The 19,967-nt window shown below is 39.7% G+C and overlaps 1 protein-coding gene across 1 annotated transcript; it reads left to right on the forward strand.

Moving 5' to 3' along the window:
* The first annotated feature begins 523 nt into the window (after window positions 1–523).
* On the forward strand, window positions 524–19,746 carry IRX4 (iroquois homeobox 4). Its single transcript, XM_069960273.1, has 6 exons — window positions 524–742; window positions 3,358–3,508; window positions 3,918–4,169; window positions 4,857–4,963; window positions 17,825–18,150; window positions 18,554–19,746. The coding sequence occupies exons 2-6, from the start codon at window positions 3,464–3,466 to the stop codon at window positions 19,312–19,314; spliced, it is 1,491 nt and encodes a 496-aa protein (XP_069816374.1). The 5' UTR covers window positions 524–742; window positions 3,358–3,463; the 3' UTR covers window positions 19,315–19,746.
* The last annotated feature ends 221 nt before the right edge of the window (window positions 19,747–19,967 follow it).

Raw genomic sequence — 19,967 nt, forward strand, 5'->3', positions numbered from 1 at the left:
GGAGATAGATAGATAGATAGATAGATAGATAGATAGATAGATAGATAGATAGACTGATAGATAATAGATAGATAGATAGATAGATAGATAGACAGATAGATAGATAGACAGAGAGACAGACAGACAGACAGATAGATAGATAGATAGATAGATAGATAGATAGATAGATAGATAGATGAGAGAGAAAGAAAGGGAGATAGGAGATAGATAGATAGATAGATAGATAGATAGATAGATAGATAGATAGAAGATAGATAGATAGATAGATAGATAGATAGATAGATAGATAGATAATGACAGAGAGACTAGCCTAGTCCCGTTTCCCTGCCACCTGTGTTTATGCACCTTAGTCATTGTGTGGCTATTGTTTCGCCCAGAAGGAAACTTTGCGTGCTGTGCGGGTGCTGTGCGGGTGCTGTGCGGGTTCTGTGCGGGTGTTGTGCTGGTGTTGTGCGGGTGCTGTGCGGGTGCTGTGCGGGTGCTGTGTGGGTGCTGTGCGCTGCGCCGGTGCAGAGGAGCGTTAATCAGTGAGCGCGCGGTGCTGAGTGGAGCTGTGCAGTGTAACGTCACTCAGTACACAGGCTTAGTGATTGCGGTGCCTGGGGACTGAGAGCACTACTCCACTCTATAGTCAGGTATGGTACACACACAAATGTCTCCATTAGCAGCCAGTGACACCGTGCCAGCCACTGCACACCTCTAGTCTGCGGGAACCAGTGCCAGGACCAGGCGCCTCACCCAGGTAACATTACCTTCATTTACTACTTTGCAGCAATGTGCTAGAGCCCTCCTGTACTGACATGGGGCATTCCTATGTATAGTGCTAGCTTCTATATAGGAGTCAGCCCTGTGTCTGTGATATACAGTACAATGTGCACAAGGTCTATGCATTAGTGTTCTCTGTGACTAGGTGGCACAGCTTGTGTGGTGTGCCCATTGTTTTACAGGGGAGACTCATGAAAACTTTCCTCCAGTTAAGTTTATTCCATTGTAATGTGTTTTGAAATAAACTAATGCAAACTTCTAGACTTGTGCTGCATTTAGCTATGATGATGATGATGATGATGATGATGATGATGATGATGATGATGATGATGATAAGTATTTAGTGCTAATTGTAATGTAATGTACATATGTCACTTAACAGCAGCCTGAAGCAACTTCACTAGACGATATGAAGAGAGACAGGTTTGTCCAAGCTCAGACCAGGTTCTGCTACATGTACACCAAATGTCACCTTAAAGTTTGTGCGATTCTTGGTGGGTCGTCAATTCCTTGCTTTACGTGTGGACACTGACTTGTATATTGTACAAGTGTATAAATGTCCTGTTGCTGATCAATGCTCTAAAATCTGTTGTAGAGGTGAAATGTTAATGAATGAAGTAGTATTCGCTGTGACTTGTTTAAGTGATGACACATTGAGCAGACTGCTGAGGCCCCAGCCATTGCCACTCACAGCTGACATGCCCTAATGTGCCATATGTTTCCTATAGCAAAGGCTAAATGTTAACTTAGCGGAGTTCATGTCCCTGTGAAGCCTGGATGGAACCTTAGTAGTGTGCAGTGTGCAGGAGTGCAGCTCTGAGGGCAATAAACTTATATCATCATCTCTCTTCTAACTTTCTATCATCGTGCAGAATACACTGGGACCATGATATACAATGGATCATCCCACTTCTTGTATTAACTTCAGCCTTCTAAGCGCTCAATGAATTTTTATTTGACAGCCTTTGTTATGTAGATCAGATTGTTTGTAGCCAGGCAAGACACTTATTAAAATGGCCTGCTTGTCAGCTGTGCGGGTTACATATGCCACTAGCAAGTGGACACTAGAAAGAGGATTTCTTGGGTATTCTTCCCTTTGCTATCTTTCTAAATGTGTGTGTAAATGATGAATATATATATATATATATATATATATATATATATATATATATATATATATATATTTGTTACAAGTTATAATGCGGTGCCTAAGAGACAGACTGCTGCTTATATACTTTATACATAACTATTACTAAACTCTTTGGCACAATATAGGATAGATGGAGAAGATATGTATATTTGTATGTATTTCTCACAGTAAATGAAAGCAATTAAGCATCAGCTCCTATATTAGGTGTAGTAGTGTGGTCTCCAGATAGTCATCAATCACCCTCAATCGAGCTGTCAGCGGTGGGCACATTGGTTTCTGCGAGGCAGTCTTCCAGCTGGGGAAAAGAAGAGAACACCGTCATTAATTAGAGTGTGACCCTGGGGCTATCCGCATGTCTGAACCCAGGCAGCTATCTGAGCAAGTCAGCACACTCCAGATACATAGATAGACAAGTACCTGGGCTGCCCATCCTGCTGCCAGGGTACACACACCCCACACTCCATCTCACCGCTTTATTCTAGATTTTCTTTCATATAACTGCAGCGTCTATGTAAAACCTTGTTTACTGATGAATAGCTTGTATATTTTACACCATCTACCTATCTCTATATATTACACTTTGTAACTATTGTTTCCGATTACCTATTATATATTCTATCCTCTAATACTTCAGTAATATTATAAGGAATAATCAGTTTATTATAATAACTATATGTAAATCATTGAGTAACTTTTATTGTAAGGGTAGAACTGTCCAGATTCGATCACAATGATTATATAATGTTACCTGTCTCTTTATAACTCAAAGTATCAAACTCTTTTGGGGAGTCCCGTAAATTGTCACTTTACGGCTTTTTATTGAAGCTTTTCGGCACTTTCTGCTCTTCAGACGGGCACTTATGATTAAATACAATCTACAGAACTTCATTGATTGTTATTAGACGGAACAAGCTCTATTGATTAGATGTGATGTATCATTTGTAGAGTGAGCACAACCCGCAGCTGGCCATAGGCTTTCCTTGGCTGGACAGCTCCCCTTCCTGCCCCTCTCATTGGGAAATGAGGCTAATTATTAGCGGGAAACAGCTGCTCATTAATTAATTTCTAATGAAGAGTCTGTGGCATCCTTGAGGGAGTCAGGAGATAAAATCATTAGTGTGCATGGCGATCTCCTCGCCTCGTACAAACACCTATAATTACCTTGTACGATCACTCGCACGATCCATAAAAGCGATCGTTGGAGATCAGTGGTTTTCGCACCCTTGGATGCAGAGATCCGGGGATGAAGGGGTGTGGTGACGTCACGGCATGCACCTTGCCTGCTGGCTTTGCTGTGTACTGATTATTGTTTTTAGTAAATGTGCTTTGGAGCAATATTGCAGTCTCTTTTCATTGTATTTCTAAGTCATGTTTCTGGGTATGTTGAGCAAAAGAACGGGTTAAGGCTTAAAGATCATTTCCTTCTTTTTCCCCCCTTTAAGCATCTGGGAACCTGTGGTCACCAATTGTTACAGAAGAAAACTCCTATACAGTGAGACAGAGAAAAATCCTATCCTGCAATTTCTGGGATTCGGGAGTTCATGTAACATGTCATATCCTCAGTTTGGGTATCCATACTCCTCCACACCTCAGGTAAGTGCTATTGCTAGAGCGACTGGATTCAGACGAAAAGACAGATTGTATAGAACAATGCTCATCTGCCCTTATTGTAGCGTGGATTTTTTTTTTCATAATGATGATGATAATAATAATAGTAATTATTATTATTATTATTATTATTATTATTATTATTATTATTATTATTATTTTATTTATATTGAGCTCAATAAGGCTAATCCACTAATCTAATAAACTGTGCATTTTTTACATAAATAATTAGAAAATAGGGGAACATATTTGGTACTGAACTTTTTTTGTCCATTTTTGTACTTCATATTTTTTAATATTCTTTAATCTGTAATCATTGACAAGGCACTAGATTTACATATAGACAGTGTTGCTGGGCTATATGCTTGTTCTCATTGTATGACATTTCCCCTAGTTCTTGATGACCACCAATTCATTGTCAACCTGCTGCGAGTCAAGTGGAAGGACTTTGTCAGATCCAGCTGCTGCCGCCTCTGCTCAGACCCCTGTCTATTGTCCTGTGTATGAGAGCAGGCTGCTGGCCACTGCCAGGCATGAGCTCAACTCTGCAGCTGCTTTAGGAGTTTATGGGAACCCCTATACAGGCTCCCAGGGCTATGGCAACTATGTTACATATGGCACTGATGCATCTGCTTTCTATTCTCTGGTAAGACCACTCTTTGTTCATAAAGAAGATGAAGATTTTTTTATGTGTCTATTTTTTATCCTAGGTGATTTATTCAATTTACTTACAGTGTGTGTATGCAGACCTAGTATGATTAAATATATATATATATATATATATATATATATATATATATATAGATAGATAGATAGATAGATAGATATAGATATGTGTGTATGTATATATATATATACATTTTATCCCCACTAGCATTTATCTGCTAGTATTACATTTATTTCTGTAGATTAGCATAGAGTATTTATCTTCTCTATTCTCAAAAGATAAACAGGAAGTGACAGCTTGAGATGGATGTTGTCAGTTCTTTTATCTTTTGTTGTAGTGCAGAATATGTATTAAATGTGTATGAACTGCTTCCCTTATCTATGAACATATTAACAGTAGAATGAGTTCTGGAAGAGGCTGTATAATGCACTCATTCATTATATATCCACAGGAGCAGAGAGCAATATACAATTGTGTCATGAGAATGAACTAATTTGTCTTGTATTTAGCATTGTTTGTTATATTGAGATTATTAAGCTGTGTCTGGGACTCCAGATAACAGGACAGTTTGGAAAAAAGAAGTATATTTCTGATGGTTAATGTGTGGGAAATAAATAGATTGTATATGTATACTGTCATATAAACACTCTTGACCTTATGTTACAGAACACATTTGACTCAAAGGATGGCACCGGATCTGCGCATGCGGGTATTGCCCAGACTGCTGCTTACTATCCTTATGATCATACCCTGAGCCAGTACCAATATGACAGGTATCTGATTTTTATTTATACTATATATCCTTACTGCAGTATTATGCTGACTGTGTTTTACATGTTGATAAACTCCCATAAGATTGTGACTTTAATATACCCTTCACGTGACCCAGTCAAATTACTCTTAATGTGAATGCTTCCACTATAAGGACCTTATATCCAGTCTACAAAGCTGAATACAGTAACTGTACCAAGCTGTAAAATCTTCAGTCAACACCTTATGTCACTTTATTAGAGCTCCTATGTATCAGTCGGTGTAGGACATGAAATTGAGCAAGTAGGTTACACATGTTTTCAGGTTTTGACAACTAGGAATGTTTTGTTTCTGTATTTACAGAATGTGTGACTAAGCAGGTAAAACAATAGTGGTAGCATTGATACATGACCTCTGTGGTGTCGAAGAGAAAGTGTCACATAGCAATAGCATTAGTGCAAGCTTTTCACTTACAAGTGTTGATCTTCAGCAGTTAGAGTCTTTGTGAACACTATCAGGGTCATCGTGTTATTGCTTTAACTGAGATGTCTGTGAAGTATCTTTGAACGCATCATAGTTTTGTTAACACTTTACCTGCGGAAAAGTCTCTAGGACAGGCCTATTCTGTCTCACACATCGGCCCCATTCAAGTTAACAAGTGGTATATAGCAGGCCTATACCCAGCATATGAGCCACACCTCCTCTGTGTTGTGGTTGTTGCTGTTTTAGGTAAACTATGGGTTAGTCCACTGATAAAAAAAGGATGTATTGTCCTGACATTTTAACAAAGACATTGCAACATGTAAGAAAACATCATTATTTTTGTAAATTATGCATGAAATGCATAGTAAATTAGTACATTTTTGGCCGGTCAGAAATGCCTAAAGTGCATCTTAACACATGGAAATGCATTATGTGTCACAGAGGTCTTGATAAAAAAAGAAAAATTTAGACCTTCACTATTGCCATTCATTTTTAGCTTTATGATAAACACACAAGGAGGCATGATCCGGGTCTGCAATACAGTGAAGTGTCAAATAGGCCACGCCTCTTTGACACTTCAATGCATCATCCAATACCGAATAAAAAAAAACAATTTTACCAAGATGAAAAACATGGGCAGCAGAAGGGAAGGTATTACTCGTATCCTTTTTCGACCTCTGTGAAACTTTCGGTGGATTAGTAATGCTTTTGGAAGTGACAGATGCTCCTTTTTAAGCAAACTGTAATGGTAAAATTACCAAAGTGGTGCTAAAACCTACCACGAATCCTTCAGAAATAGAAGTGTCGTGGCCTAGTTTAACCAGTCTCTCCCAAACATGTACCCTTCCTAGATCCTCTATATGCATCTATTCCTTTTTTAATGAGTCAGTGAAATGAAGCCATAAAAGGTCATTTACCCAATCAGAGGTATTAAATAACATTTTATTGCACTGGGATATCTAAATTGCATTCATTTGAAGTGCCCTATTGTTACATTACGCGTTTCAAATTACATTCTGCTTCATGAACAAAAGGTACATTATGTAACGTATCTAAGAAGAGCAAAATGGTTTCCAGTATTAATAAGAGGATGAGTTCATCTCAATAGTGCTAATGCAATCCAGGCCCAGTACAATTAGCAACACCTCTTGCATATTACTGCTTATTATATTATTTTATCATCTCTGAAAATGTCCACATCTGCTATTTTTAACATGGCAGCTCTGTTTCTGGATTTAGGAATTCCAAATAACGACAGGGATTAAAATGTGGTGATTTCATTGTGCTCTTTATCCCATGGTACATGTGTAAGAAGGCTTTCTTGCATCCCAGAATGATGTACCATATAGGTGTGGTAATTGTGTGTGAATCAAGGGATGCTAAGACATGGAAGATTGGTTGCACAAAATTCTGTGCAGAAAATGTTTGTGAATACATTTGTAAGAATCTATGTACATCCTGCAAAACCAAACCCATTTAGCTTTATGGAACATATGTTAAAAAATCTCATGGAAATGACATCATTTACTGTTAGTGCTGCTGTGGGTTTTGACATATGTGGCTGACCAATGACAGCAAAGGTCAGACAGCTGGTATCACCACCAATGCCTTAGACCAATGGTTGAGAATGGGCCGTGCATATGTGGATACAGATTCTCAGAATTAGTGGGGATCCCTAAAGCAGAATCAACTATAAAGAGTATACTATTAATGTCTGTGATTAAAAAAAAAATCCCTTCTTTAAGGAGTGTTCCCATATGTCCATCCATCCAGTAATTTTACCTGTGGTATAGTAGGAAAATGTTATGGGTAAAGGGATTCTAGAACTGAGGCCATTGTTTATTAATTTGGCTATTGGTGCATCAGTTGTTTAACCACAGCAGATGAGCTGGATCAAAAACATGTTGACTGTGATTGTTTTTGGATTTATCTACTTGTCTGACACTGAGGCCATTGGAGTCTATGGAATTCCAGAGAGGACACTAGGTGCTCCACAGCCAGCTTCAGGCATCCGCCATCCTTTCCACAGACCTGTGCTGTTGTACACAATGGTTTTTTTGTAGGAGGTACTTTGGGGGGAGGCTCTTGAAGTGGCGCGCGCCTCCATAAAGCCTGTTACAATTTTACAACCTGGAGCACCCCAGAAATAGTCTATAGTGCTGAATGCAGCAAAGTTTTATTTTGTATTTAGAGATAAAACCTTAATTCACTTGTGTGCTATCAAATATAAAGCAGAGGACTCAGAAATGTTCCTATCACCACGTGTAATAGGCAGAATTTTTATTTAACTTATTAACTTTATATCAACTAATGTCAAGTTTAGAGTTTATATTTTGTTAGATTAAAACACAAAAGTCTTACTTTTAAATTATGCCATGCTCAATGTCCTAGAAGGAATAATTCAGGTGCAGTCCTCGTGAAGTGGAAAATTTAAAGGGATCCCATCTCATTGAAAATGCAGTCCGATCTGAGGGTGAATAATATTAAGCAGGAGGAGCTGAGCAGATTGATATCCATATGTATGGGAAATGATTCAGTAAAAGCAGTAATTTATTCATTTTAACCTCAGCTAGCATTTGGCTGTCAATCACTAAGTAGGACCACCTACCTAATGCCTCAGCCCTAAATGAGAAAATATATAAATGATCAAATGTACTACTCATGATGAATCTTTTCCCACAAATATGCATATCAATTTGCTCAGCTATTTCTGCCTACATTTATACGTTTACATTTATCAGTTGCGTTTTTTCTTTTTTTTTTTTTTTTAATAAACTGAGCAGAACTGATGCCACAACTGACGCCAAAAAGGCATTAGTTGTCATCCGACTTTCTACCCATTTTTTTCATCAACGAGCAGGAGACACTGCAAGACACTTTCTGACGTACTGCGTGTCTGGTGATAGAGCATCACTATTAGCATGCCAGATTCTTTAAACCATTCCATTGAAATAAATGGGATCAGTTCAAAGATGCGTTTCCCTCCGGAGCTTTTCTGTTGTGCCATAGGGAAGCACCGCCAGATTGCTGGATGAAAGTAAGCCCTGCCTAACATGAGGCCCACAGATTGAATTCTACTTTTATTTTTATTTAATTTTATTACAGTTGCAAAAAAAAGAACAGGTGCAATAACAATAGTATGTCATGTTATGCTGGGCTAATGTAATTTCCTGGTTCAGTGTGTCTGTAAGGGAGGGGTGGGGAAAACTTTCCTCCTTCCCCTACAAAACCTCCAGTGACCCCTGGGGTTTTTACCCCTCTGAAAGTTACCTTAAGCCCTTTAAATGTCTATAACTGTTATGTCCCTATGGCACAAGAGGCACTGAGGATGAAGATAATTTGCTTACTTTGTAGTTTATTAGATATGTAAATGTGGTGATTTGGTGCACTGGGGGCGGGACTACCACTCTTAGTGCACCCATCTACCCTGGTCGGCCTGTAGTCCTAATGAATATTTTATAATATCATATCTAGTGCTCTGCAGTGATGAGTGCGGAGTGATGTCACTGCAGAGTGCATCCCAATATTCATTAGGAGGACAGGCCTGGGGGTGCACTTTAGCAATCATAGCAATTGTGGGGGTCACGCCACTTTGACTTAGTAGTCTTATGATGCCCCTGTATATTCAGCCTCTGATATTGCACAGTGTACAAACAGCACTAATAGTAGATGTGAATATGTGAATAACCATTGAGGAGTCATCTGGACATGTAATACTAAAGAACCAAGCAGTCACTTAACATGTCCTTTCTGAATGAGTTCTAATTATACTGCCTATGATGCCTCATTATGAACAAGGTCTAGGATAGTCTGTGGGATACCTAAAAAGCCATAAAGGGCAACACTGCATAGCTTTTCAGTATGGCTTTGTCAAAATAAATCTTTACTAGTAATTTACATACAGTGTCTGCTCTTAGTATAGTTTTTTTTTAGATTATATAGCATTAGGCAGATAATATAATAATGACATGGTGGAAATTTGGGGTATAGAATATTATGACAGATCCCCTTTGGGTCTGTGCAGCTGACGAAGACAGCTGAATAGTAGGGCTCAGTGGCTTCCTTTCTTGAAATCTGTAAGGTTAAATAAGGCAAGGTACAATACCTAGGGGCATGACAGCTTAAAGGGATTTTCTTGGCAAATATAAAACTTTGTCACATTCCTATTGCCTTCCTATACATTAAAACTTTTTTTTTTGTTTAAAGGGCTTACTTACTTCCCCCTTTCCCCTGCTGCTCCATCTGTCAGATCTTCTGTTCCCGACTGCATACCCATTTTGATGGCTTCCAATAATATCCAGCTCCCCACTCTCAGCCAATAGAAGCTTAGAAGTCATTAGAAGCTGTCAGAATTGGAGCACACACAGGGACAGACGATCTACCACCAGGAGCAGCAGGGGAGAAAGAAAGGTAAGTATTTGCCATTTTATATTTTTACTACACAGGGAGGCAGTAGACAAAGTTTTATTTTTGCATTGTCCCCTTTGCCTCAATTTGTGATTACCTACGGAATAGTTTTTTGTCTGTGATTACCTACAGAATAGTTTTTTTTCAATAGATATTTTATAAGCTGCAGACTTTAGGTATAGTCATATGGCCTACTTGTCCAGAAGAATGACATTTCTTAACAAATAATGCATTGCACTTGAGAAGATATGCACAGTAATCAAGTAATGAATCAATAATTGTCTTATCAGACAAACTGGCCAAGGTGGAGCAGATATATTGGACATCGCTGTGTCTGTGTCTACAATGACAAATGGTCTATTCAATTTGAACTCCCTTGGGTTTTAAATAGTGTGGGACAAAAAAAATTGTCAGCTGGTAGCTCTAAAGCCATGCATGATCATGAGTTAGATGCACTAATGAATCTTATGCAGAGCACCCATTCACATTGGGTCAAATTCATTGTGTGTATACAGCAGTCCTTTTAAGGGTACAAACCCACACACCGTATACGCAGCTTATTTACTGCTGCGATACGCAGCAAATACGCAACAAACACGCAACAAATACGCAGCAGATTAGATCTAAATAACTGGACACAGCATCAAATCTGCACCACCAAATCTGCTGCGTTTTTGCTGCGTATCTGCTGTGTATACGGTGTGTGGGTTTGTACCCTAATAGTAGTTTTGGGTGTATTGCAATCGAACATCATCATTGTGTTATAAATGTTGTGTGTGTCACTGAATGATCTTTGCACTATACTTTGTACTATCGGAATGAAAAAAGCTGTCCACCATTAGTTATTCCTTTATATTACAATGCTTAGAGGATGTACAGGAAATGCTACAGAAGGGACATCATAAGCAATTTCTCACAGACTGAGCTTTATGAATTGGCAGACACTATGGTTGATCCTATGGCATTGTCTTTCTTCTCTTCTGATAGTGGGTGCAAGGTATCTGCAGTAAGTTATTCAGCTCCACAGAGAGTGTAAGGGGGCTGTATTCCCCCGGAACTGGGGCTAAAAGGGGGCCCCAGTTAGAGGGAAAATCAGCAATAATACAAACGTATTTTAAAAATAAAATTCCTCTAAAAGTCCTCTACGGCCTCACCGTGGGATGATATGTAAAATAAAAAATGCTTCTAGTCCTGCCTTTATGGATTCCCTATATGGAAAGGACCATTTGTGCTAATAAAATATAAAAATTTATTAAAAACAGACACTTATTTTCTTTTTAAATTTTATATAATCCCCCAACATCTACCCAAAAAATTTAAATTGATGAAAATAAAAAAACCTACATCAAATAAAAGACCGATGTTTCATTGAAAAATTGTGTGCAGTTTATTTCAGTAACCGAAATTTCCCATTTGATCAGAAATTACCCCTTCGCCCTCTGGATGTAAGGAGTTTGGCTGCATTAGGACAGCCAGCCACGGCTTTGTCTGAAATATGAGACTAAAAAACAGTAAGGCTGGGTTACCACTATGTTTCTTTCATCTTTGCAAAAAAAAGTGGATGAAAAAAAACCGCATGGATTTGTGTGCATATGTCTTATTCCATTTTTCCCTTGACTTCTATCAAAAAGAAACAGATCAAAACACATCTGTTTTATTACTGTACACACAAATGTGGTCGACCACATTTTTGTGTACGTTAAAAAAATGGATCCATTTTGATCCGTTCTTTTTATAATGGAAGTAAATATATAAATGGATCAAGATAAATGTACACAAATGCATTCGTTTTTCCATCCTTTTTCATCCGTTTTCTAGAAAAAATGATGAAAAAAATGTAGTGTGAACCCAGCCCAAGCCTAAAATATCAGGGTGAGGTAACAGCCTAACCCAATGGTGAACCATCCATCTACTATATGTATATACATACATAATGTTTCAATGTCAACAAAGCTATTATTAATATTCCTCAATGGTTTAAAGCCTCTGAGAAAAGTTTTGAGCTACAACTTGGGTTGTGATTTATCAGAGACATACATGAGACTGGATACCACATCCGTTTCCTTCTACATTCTATCTAAACAGATTTTAGAGGAAAGAACAAATAAAGAAACCTGTATTTTATTTCCTGAACCTGTTTCTACAGGTCTGATGTACTTGGCTGCAGCATGTTCTTGAAAAATATTTACTTTATGAGATCACCCCAAATTATTTGTATCAATAAGAACACATGTTAACTATACCTCTAACTCTATATTTTTTTTTTATTTGTGCAAGAAAAAAATCCTGACCGTCTGTGTATTTAATACTGCGCCAACTGTATAATTTCCAGTTACCAGTCTGGATGATTTATTTCCAGTTCAGCCACACACTTGTTTACAAACAATAAGCTTTCTCTATGGCATTCCTTTTGTAACATATGTGGGCAGATCTATATTAAGTAAAGGTTTATCCACATAAATCAGACAGGTGATCAGTTCCCTTTAAAAAGAAAAAAATAAAGGTTGGATGGCACTGAGGCCTATATATAGTGCTCGTTGTTTTTATCCAGTGTAACGTTAATAACTTTTGGTCACAGAACCAAATTTACTGTTCCAAATGCTTCACAGATCTGGCTCAATTAACTTATAAACTTACAACGCATTTATTGTGTTTTAGCCACGTTTTGTACCTGCTTAGTAAGGGGAGTGGCTCAGAGGCAAAGTGGGCATGGAGTATCAGAAAGGGTGGCTTCAAACATGACAATGTGTGCCAACCAATAGGTGGCATAAAGTTAGACCTTAGTGACTAACAATACACCAAATATATTAGACAGTCTGAGCCACTGTGATGAATTTTGGAGCCGATCCTCTTGTCGATCTTTGTCTTCCAACATGTTTAAAAATAGTTGGCCACCAGCTGTGCATCGTTACGTTTAATAGTGATGCATGGCTGGGGGCTGATGACCAAGTAAAGTAAAATAACAGAGATTATACTTACCTGTCCAGGCTCCCTGGGTGTCCTCTTGGCTTTTCCCTGCTGGCCGGTGCAGCCTCTGAGCATCTGAGGCTTCTAAAGCCATCTGTTAAGTAACAGGCTGCTCAGACAATGACTGGATGCTGCGTTGTCATGTCTCGACCTGTGATTGGCTGAGCAACCTGTCACTTCACAAACGGCTTCAGAAGTGCGAGCAGCAGCTGTGATAAGCAGGGAATGAATGCCCAGAACAGGCAGGAGGAGATCCAGGGACCCTGGAGAGGTAAGTATAGTATTTATATACTTCATGGGGTCATGTTATATGGGCCTAAGTATTATCCAGGATTAATAAATCTGACCCATTGTATGCAATATTTCTGCCAGGTAAGCCTGGTAGTCTAAACAGACATTCAGCATTCCTTCTGAAGACTTTTGTGATAAAAAGAAAATGGTGCACCCAATTCACATTAGAAGATATAGGCGCAATTCTACAATTTCCATCTAACTTTTTAAAAATCAGTTGCTTTGGTCTAGTCCTGGTATCTTTACCTAAAGATACAGCTTTGCAATTTATTTTTATAAACTGTGTGTTTCATTCCTGTCACCTGTAAAACAGCCGGTTGGATGAGTATGTGAGACTCCTAAGTTGTGTCCATTAATCCCATTGAACGGGACACTGGGTTATGGCTCCTTCTGTTGAAGTGTTGCATGGCACTATTCCTTTAAGTAGGATGACTTAAGGCATTTAAAGACATCCTGTGCCATAACTGTAATTTTTTATTCCCAAAAATACTGATTCCGATTAAGAACAATAAGCTCAGTAATACTTTTAGTTACCATCCCTCTTTTATAAAAAAAACAAACAAAAAAAAACAACAGAGGTAGTTGAGTTTGACCTCCAGATGTGCTGCTTTTAAAATCCAAGGTCCAGTTCTTGAGATATTCCTGTTATGCCAAATATGCTAATTTGCCTGTCTGGGGCATCTGGGCCACTGGGACCACCTCCAGTGCACCAGACAAGCTAATTATCATATTCAGAAGAACTGGAAAGAAAAGCCGCACATTGGTGCAAGGTTGATGCTAAATTGGTCCTTAATCTGTGTAAAACAAAAACTGGTGTAATTCACTCATAACAACCAATCACAGCTCAGCATACATATCTTAAGTTAAGGATGATAGCCTCCTACCCCCCAACCACGTTAAGGTTGACTGCTTATGTATGACCTGCTCACACTTAGCCCCAATGCTCTGCAGTAGATGGAGTGCTGTGCTGCAGTAACTGACAGGAGCAGAGGAGTCACACAGGTTAGAAGTAAGAGAGTTAACCCTCACTTCCCCATATGTCAGGATGAGAAATGAGCGAATAACTAGCAAGCTCGCGTTCAGACTAACCCAAGTGCACAGTATCCATGTTTTCTGGGACTCCCTAGGATTGCATCCAACATCTGCAGGAACTGGTAATTAAATACTAAAGTGTGCTCGAGATTCAGTCATCTCTAGTCAGGACACCATATGTGGTTACCACCTATGGTATCTGCCAATGGTTTCCAATAATGAGGGATAAAAATTAATAACTTTTCATTCTTTATTACGAACTGGTTTTACCAATCAAAGATGTGGTTAAGACCAGATTGTTATTATTATGGCCCCTGAACCTCCAGGTCCCACTCTCCTGCTGCCTTGGGGTGGAATGGGCTTAGTATTTTACCATAGAAAAGAGAGATAGCGGGGCAGGCACAAGTTCTCAGGGTCCCATATTTTAACCCACTTATCAGGGGTGTAGCTAACATCTCATGGGCCTTGGTGCAGGAGGTCCACTTGGGCCCCCCCCCAACCCCCCTTTAACCAAGCGAAGTGATACTGGGTGTAACCCAGCTTTTCCAGGTGTGGATATAGAGGATGCTGAATAGTAACATTAATGCTACCCCCTCCTCCATCCATCTTACAGTAGGAAGGATGGAGGGGGGTTAGCATTTAAGCGACTCTGTACCTACAATCTGTCCCCCCCAAACCACTTGTACCTTTGCATAGCTGCTTTTAATCCAAGGTCTGTCCTAGGGTCCATTCGGCAGGTGATGCAGTTATTGTCCTAAAAAAACTACTTTTAAACTTGCAGCCCCGCACCCAACGGCCGGGGCTTAGAGTATCTGTGCCCTAACTTTGCGCCACCCCTCTGTCCTTCCTCCCCACCCTCTTCATCATTAGGAATGCTACTGGAACACTTTGTCCTGTCTGAACATTGCACAGGTGCCTTAACGATCCAGCCCATGTTCAGTATTCATACAGCTGATGAATAGGAGACAATCTGACTGGAGCATTCCTAATGATGAGGAGGGTGGGGAGGAGGGACAGAGAGGTTGTGCCAGCCTAATGCATACACAATCTAAGCCCCGGCCGTTGGGCACGGGGCTGGCAGTTTAAAAGTTGTTTTTTAAGACAATAACTGCATCACCTGCCGAACGGACCCCAGAACAGATCTTAGATTAAAAGAAGCTATGTGAAGGTACAAGCGGTTTTGGGGGGGGTCAGATAGTGGGTACAGAGTCGCTTTAATATTACCATTCGGAGTAGGAGCATAGCGCATGCACCCCATAGCTGGCAGGCCTGGTTGTGACTGTAACTGCTGTAGCTAAGCCACTGACTCTGCCTGAGCCAGCTGGACTAGGGAGCTTGGCATTGCCTGACTCATGAGCTCATAGCTTATGAAGCAAGTTGTGTGTGGTGAGCTGGTTTTGTGGGTATAAAAGGTGTGGGGTAGGCTCTCTGCACACATATTTCCATGCTGTTATGGGTAAAAGGAGGAATTCATCAAAGTTGCAAAAATAAATAATTATTGGATTTCAGGCCAAGGATGGCAGTATTTCTGAAACTGTGCAGTTTGTGAATTTATCGTCTGCAACTATTGTGGGCAGAACACAAGCTGGTGGTGACAATGCCATGACCTGAGGAATGTTTTCCTGGCATTCTCTGGGCCCACTAATCCATGTGGAAGGCATCCACAACCAATTTGGGTATGAATCCATTCTTGTTGATCATGTCCATCCAAACGTGCTGTTTTTCTTCCCTGGAATGGATCTTTAACAGGCATGGTCCTTTGCCTCTGATGTCCTACCCATTGCCCCATGAGCTGAAATGGCACACAATGCCAGGCCCATGGACCATCTGGCATAATTGCGATCTGGCATGGATTTTCCAGATCAGGCAACTTTGCCTATGGCGTGTTTCAATATGGCACCTGCAGGCTGGATGGCAAATATGTTCAATGTTGGATGAATGAGGGCCCTATTACACCAACAGATATCTGACCAATTTATCTGACAGATTTGTGAAGCCAAAACCAGGAACAGACTAAACAGACAACAGGTCATAAAGGAAAGAAAAAGATTTCTCCTCTTTTCAAATCCATTCCTGACTTTGGCTTAAAAAATCTGTCAGCTAAATTGGTCAGAATTCTGCTGGGGTAATAGGGCCCTGAGAATAAGCCTTAGGCTGGGTTCACACACAGTATATTTCAGGCAGTATTTGGTCCTCATGTCAGGTCCTCATAGCAACTAAAACCATGAGTGGATGAAAAACACAGAAAGGCTCTGAAATATATGTACATATACTGACTGAAATATACGTAGTGTGAACGCAGCCTAAAAGTGTACCTGTCATAATGTATGCTGACCCGACTGGTAAGAAATGCATTCTGGCACCGGACGTGCAGGTATCCATGGATACAACCACGACCAGATTAGTACTGGGCACGACCCACATTTTGATCCAAAAGAGCTTGTAGACGGAATCGACATGGTGTGGCATTATCCATGGATACCCAAACTTCTGGTGCCAGAATTCACGCCAATCAGGTCGACATTTATCCTGACACCCATATGGCCCAATGCCACTGGTTAAACATGTATTACCTGAGCAAATTTAGTTTATTGCATTATTCAATGATGGGACAAATAGAGAGAAAATAGTTTAAAATTCCTGATCTACCCCTACTTAAATGGTCACCAAAGCACTGTCCTAGTGTCTATTTATGGTTACTTTAACATAGTTAAATAAAAACAGAAAGGTTGCTTTCTTGTATCTCTACAGTTTCTCCAGTTTTTTTTTTCTAATGATAGCATACAATTATCTTCTTTATTTGACTTCTTGCATAACATATGATGGAAGGTGTTGTTGTTTTTTTTTTTTTATTTAATTTCTAATGATAGCATATAATTCTCTTGATTATTTGCCTTCTTGCACTGAATAACAAATGATGGAAGGTGTTTTTTTTTCTAATGATAGCATATAATTCCATTATTTGACTTCTTGCATAACATATGATGGAAGGTGTTTGTTTTTTTTATTTTCTAATGATAACATATAATTCGCTTGATTATTTGACTTCTTGCACGAATAACATGATGGAAGGTGGTATATTGATTGAACCAATATATGGCTGGGAAAATCACAATACAATATGTATGCCTAGCAGTTGAAGATTTCTCACCTTCCCTCTAATGCCTTTGTATTAGAGGAATCTTCGAGCAGCAACCTCCCATTATCTGTGTTCTGTGCTACCCAAAGCCTTGCTTCCCCTTGCCCTGAAGGGATTTAAAACGGTTTTACCTTGCTGTGTCTATTATCCCTAAAGCAGCACAAAACCACTTAAGCCATCTCAACCTTTTTTTTAAGACCACATGGGTGCCTGTGACCTTTCAGTATAGTGTGCATTAAATATTCAGCTGCAATCCACTGTCTTTATACGTTTTTACAATTTCATCAACAAAAGCCTGAGACATGGCTAATAAAGGAGCAGGAAGGGAAATATTTATATTAACAGTTATATCCCCAGGTCATTCAAATCTAGCCTCAGAAAGATGACGTGCACTCTCCCAGATATTACCCATACACCCTCTATAGGTCACCTTATTATTGCCTTTATTGCAAGAGTTTACATTGGATTAAGATATACGTCTGCCTGTTTTTTGCTTGTTTTGTGCACACAGCTAGTCGGTTTATGGTATACTGAATATGTCTGCACTGTTGTTGTGTTATTTTAGGTATGGAACTATAGATGGAGGAACACGCAGGAAGAACGCCACTCGTGAAACCACCAGCACCTTGAAGGCCTGGTTACAGGAGCACAGGAAGAACCCCTACCCCACCAAGGGCGAGAAGATCATGCTGGCCATCATCACCAAGATGACCCTCACCCAGGTCTCCACGTGGTTTGCCAATGCCCGGAGGAGGCTGAAGAAAGAGAACAAGATGACTTGGCCACCAAGAAACAAATGTTCTGATGAGAAACGACCTTATGATGAAGACGAGGAAGATGAGGAAGACGAGTCTTCAAAGGACAACATGAAGAATGAGAAGAAGATAGAAGGTTTGCCCCCCCCCCCTTTAATTGATATATATATATATATATATATATATATATATATATATATATATATATATATATAGTGTGTGTGTGTGTGTGTGTGTCTGTGTGTGTGTGTGTTTTTGTGTGTGTGTGTGTGACTATTTTTTTCTTGTAGATAAATTAATAAATAAAATGTATTCTATATAAACAGCTGTATGATAAACCTAAGTGTCATGGTGTAGTATCTAGGAATAAACCAGTCTTCTTTTCCATATTCACTGATAGTTGACCTTTTTACTTGGTGTCTTGTATGTTACAGTATATAGCACTAGCCACCTTAATGACTGCTACCATTACTTCTATAGAATAAATGTACCACGTGGGAACAAAGAGTTAATTGTACTCTCTGTATTTTTCTAAACAGAGGAAGCCACCGGAAGAGAAGACAAAGACCTCGACCTCAGTGACCTTGACGACTTCGATACAATAGAGTCGGAAAGCTCAGAATGTGAGTTGAAGCAACCTTTTCACCACCAGTCCCAACAAGAAGGACACCAAATGCGGAGCAGAGACTGTGCCAGTGACCATTGCAAAGATGTCATTCTGAAGATGCCACTAGCAGTGTCTTCGGTAGACCAAGACATGGACAGGGCTAAGACCTGTCTGAAAAGTGTTGTTGATGACTGTGACCAGGACTTATTGAGGGGGCGACAAAGAAGCTGCGACTCCAAACTGTGTTTTCAGCAGCAAAGTCAACAACTACTTGAGTCCAAACCAAGAATATGGTCTCTGGCTCATACAGCCACCTCCTTAAATCAAACTGAATACCCATCGTGCATGTTGAAGCATCAGGGGGTGTCCTCTCCGTCTTCCTCCTCCTCCTCCTCTTCCTCTTCAGCTGTGTCCACTCCAGTTTGTGTCATTGACAGGCGGCAGGATTCTCCTGTAACGAGTCTCAGAAATTGGGTGGATGGAGTTTTTCACGACCCCTTGTTCAGGCACAGTACTTTAAACCAGGCACTCACCAACACCACCGTCTCTTGGGCCACCACCAAAGGAAGCATCCTTGAAGCCGGTTCTTTAGGACGCTCGGTTGGGAACCATACTAATATGACTAAAGGACAGGAGAATAATAAGGAGTTTATTACATTCCCCAAGACTGGGAGCAAAATGTTCTGCTCCTAACATATTACAAAGTAGCTTATCAATCTATGAGACTTTCTAGCAGAGGATATAAGAACAGATTGGGGCTTATTCCCGTATTCCCGATCGATTGACTGATGCTTCGGATTCTTCTCCATCCATTCATCTTTGTTTAAATGATCTTTTTCTTAAGAAGTCTCAGTGTTGTGACAATTATTTATATCGATGTCTAAAGCACGGACTATGCTACAGTATGTGTTGGAGTTATTGCTGTTTACAAACCAGAAGTTTACAAAAAAAAAGAGAACAAAATGTTAGAATTCAAGGTTCTCCCCTATGAACAGCATGCTAGAGTAGTAACGAGCCATCCAGAAGATTTCTTTGTTTAGTGAATCACAAACGGCACTGCTTTCAAGTTTACACAATGCACATATGTTGGATGTACAGAAATGGCATTTCTATTTGTTCACTCCAATAAATGGTCTGTTTCAGAGACACAAGTCTGTCTGTTTGACCCAGGGAAATGGGGGCAGAAGGTGCAAGTGATGCTGTGTGACTGAACTAGAGTGACAATACAGATAGATAAGACAGCAGAGCTACTAGAAGATATAAGATAGATAAGAGAGCAGAGCTACTAGAAGATAGATAAGAAAGCAGAGCTACTATAAGATATAAGATAGCAGAGCTACTATAAG

This window comes from Dendropsophus ebraccatus, chromosome 2 (assembly GCF_027789765.1).
Source record: "Dendropsophus ebraccatus isolate aDenEbr1 chromosome 2, aDenEbr1.pat, whole genome shotgun sequence".
NCBI lineage: Eukaryota > Metazoa > Chordata > Amphibia > Anura > Hylidae > Dendropsophus > Dendropsophus ebraccatus.

Bases quoted from the DNA above. Each gene is read 5' to 3' on its own strand.
- IRX4 (XM_069960273.1), top strand. From the start codon at position 3,464: ATGTCATATCCTCAGTTTGGGTATCCATACTCCTCCACACCTCAG. The intron at 3,509-3,917 runs GTAAGTGCTATT...CATTTCCCCTAG, and splicing joins CATACTCCTCCACACCTCAG to TTCTTGATGACCACCAATTC. The intron at 4,170-4,856 runs GTAAGACCACTC...CTTATGTTACAG, and splicing joins CATCTGCTTTCTATTCTCTG to AACACATTTGACTCAAAGGA.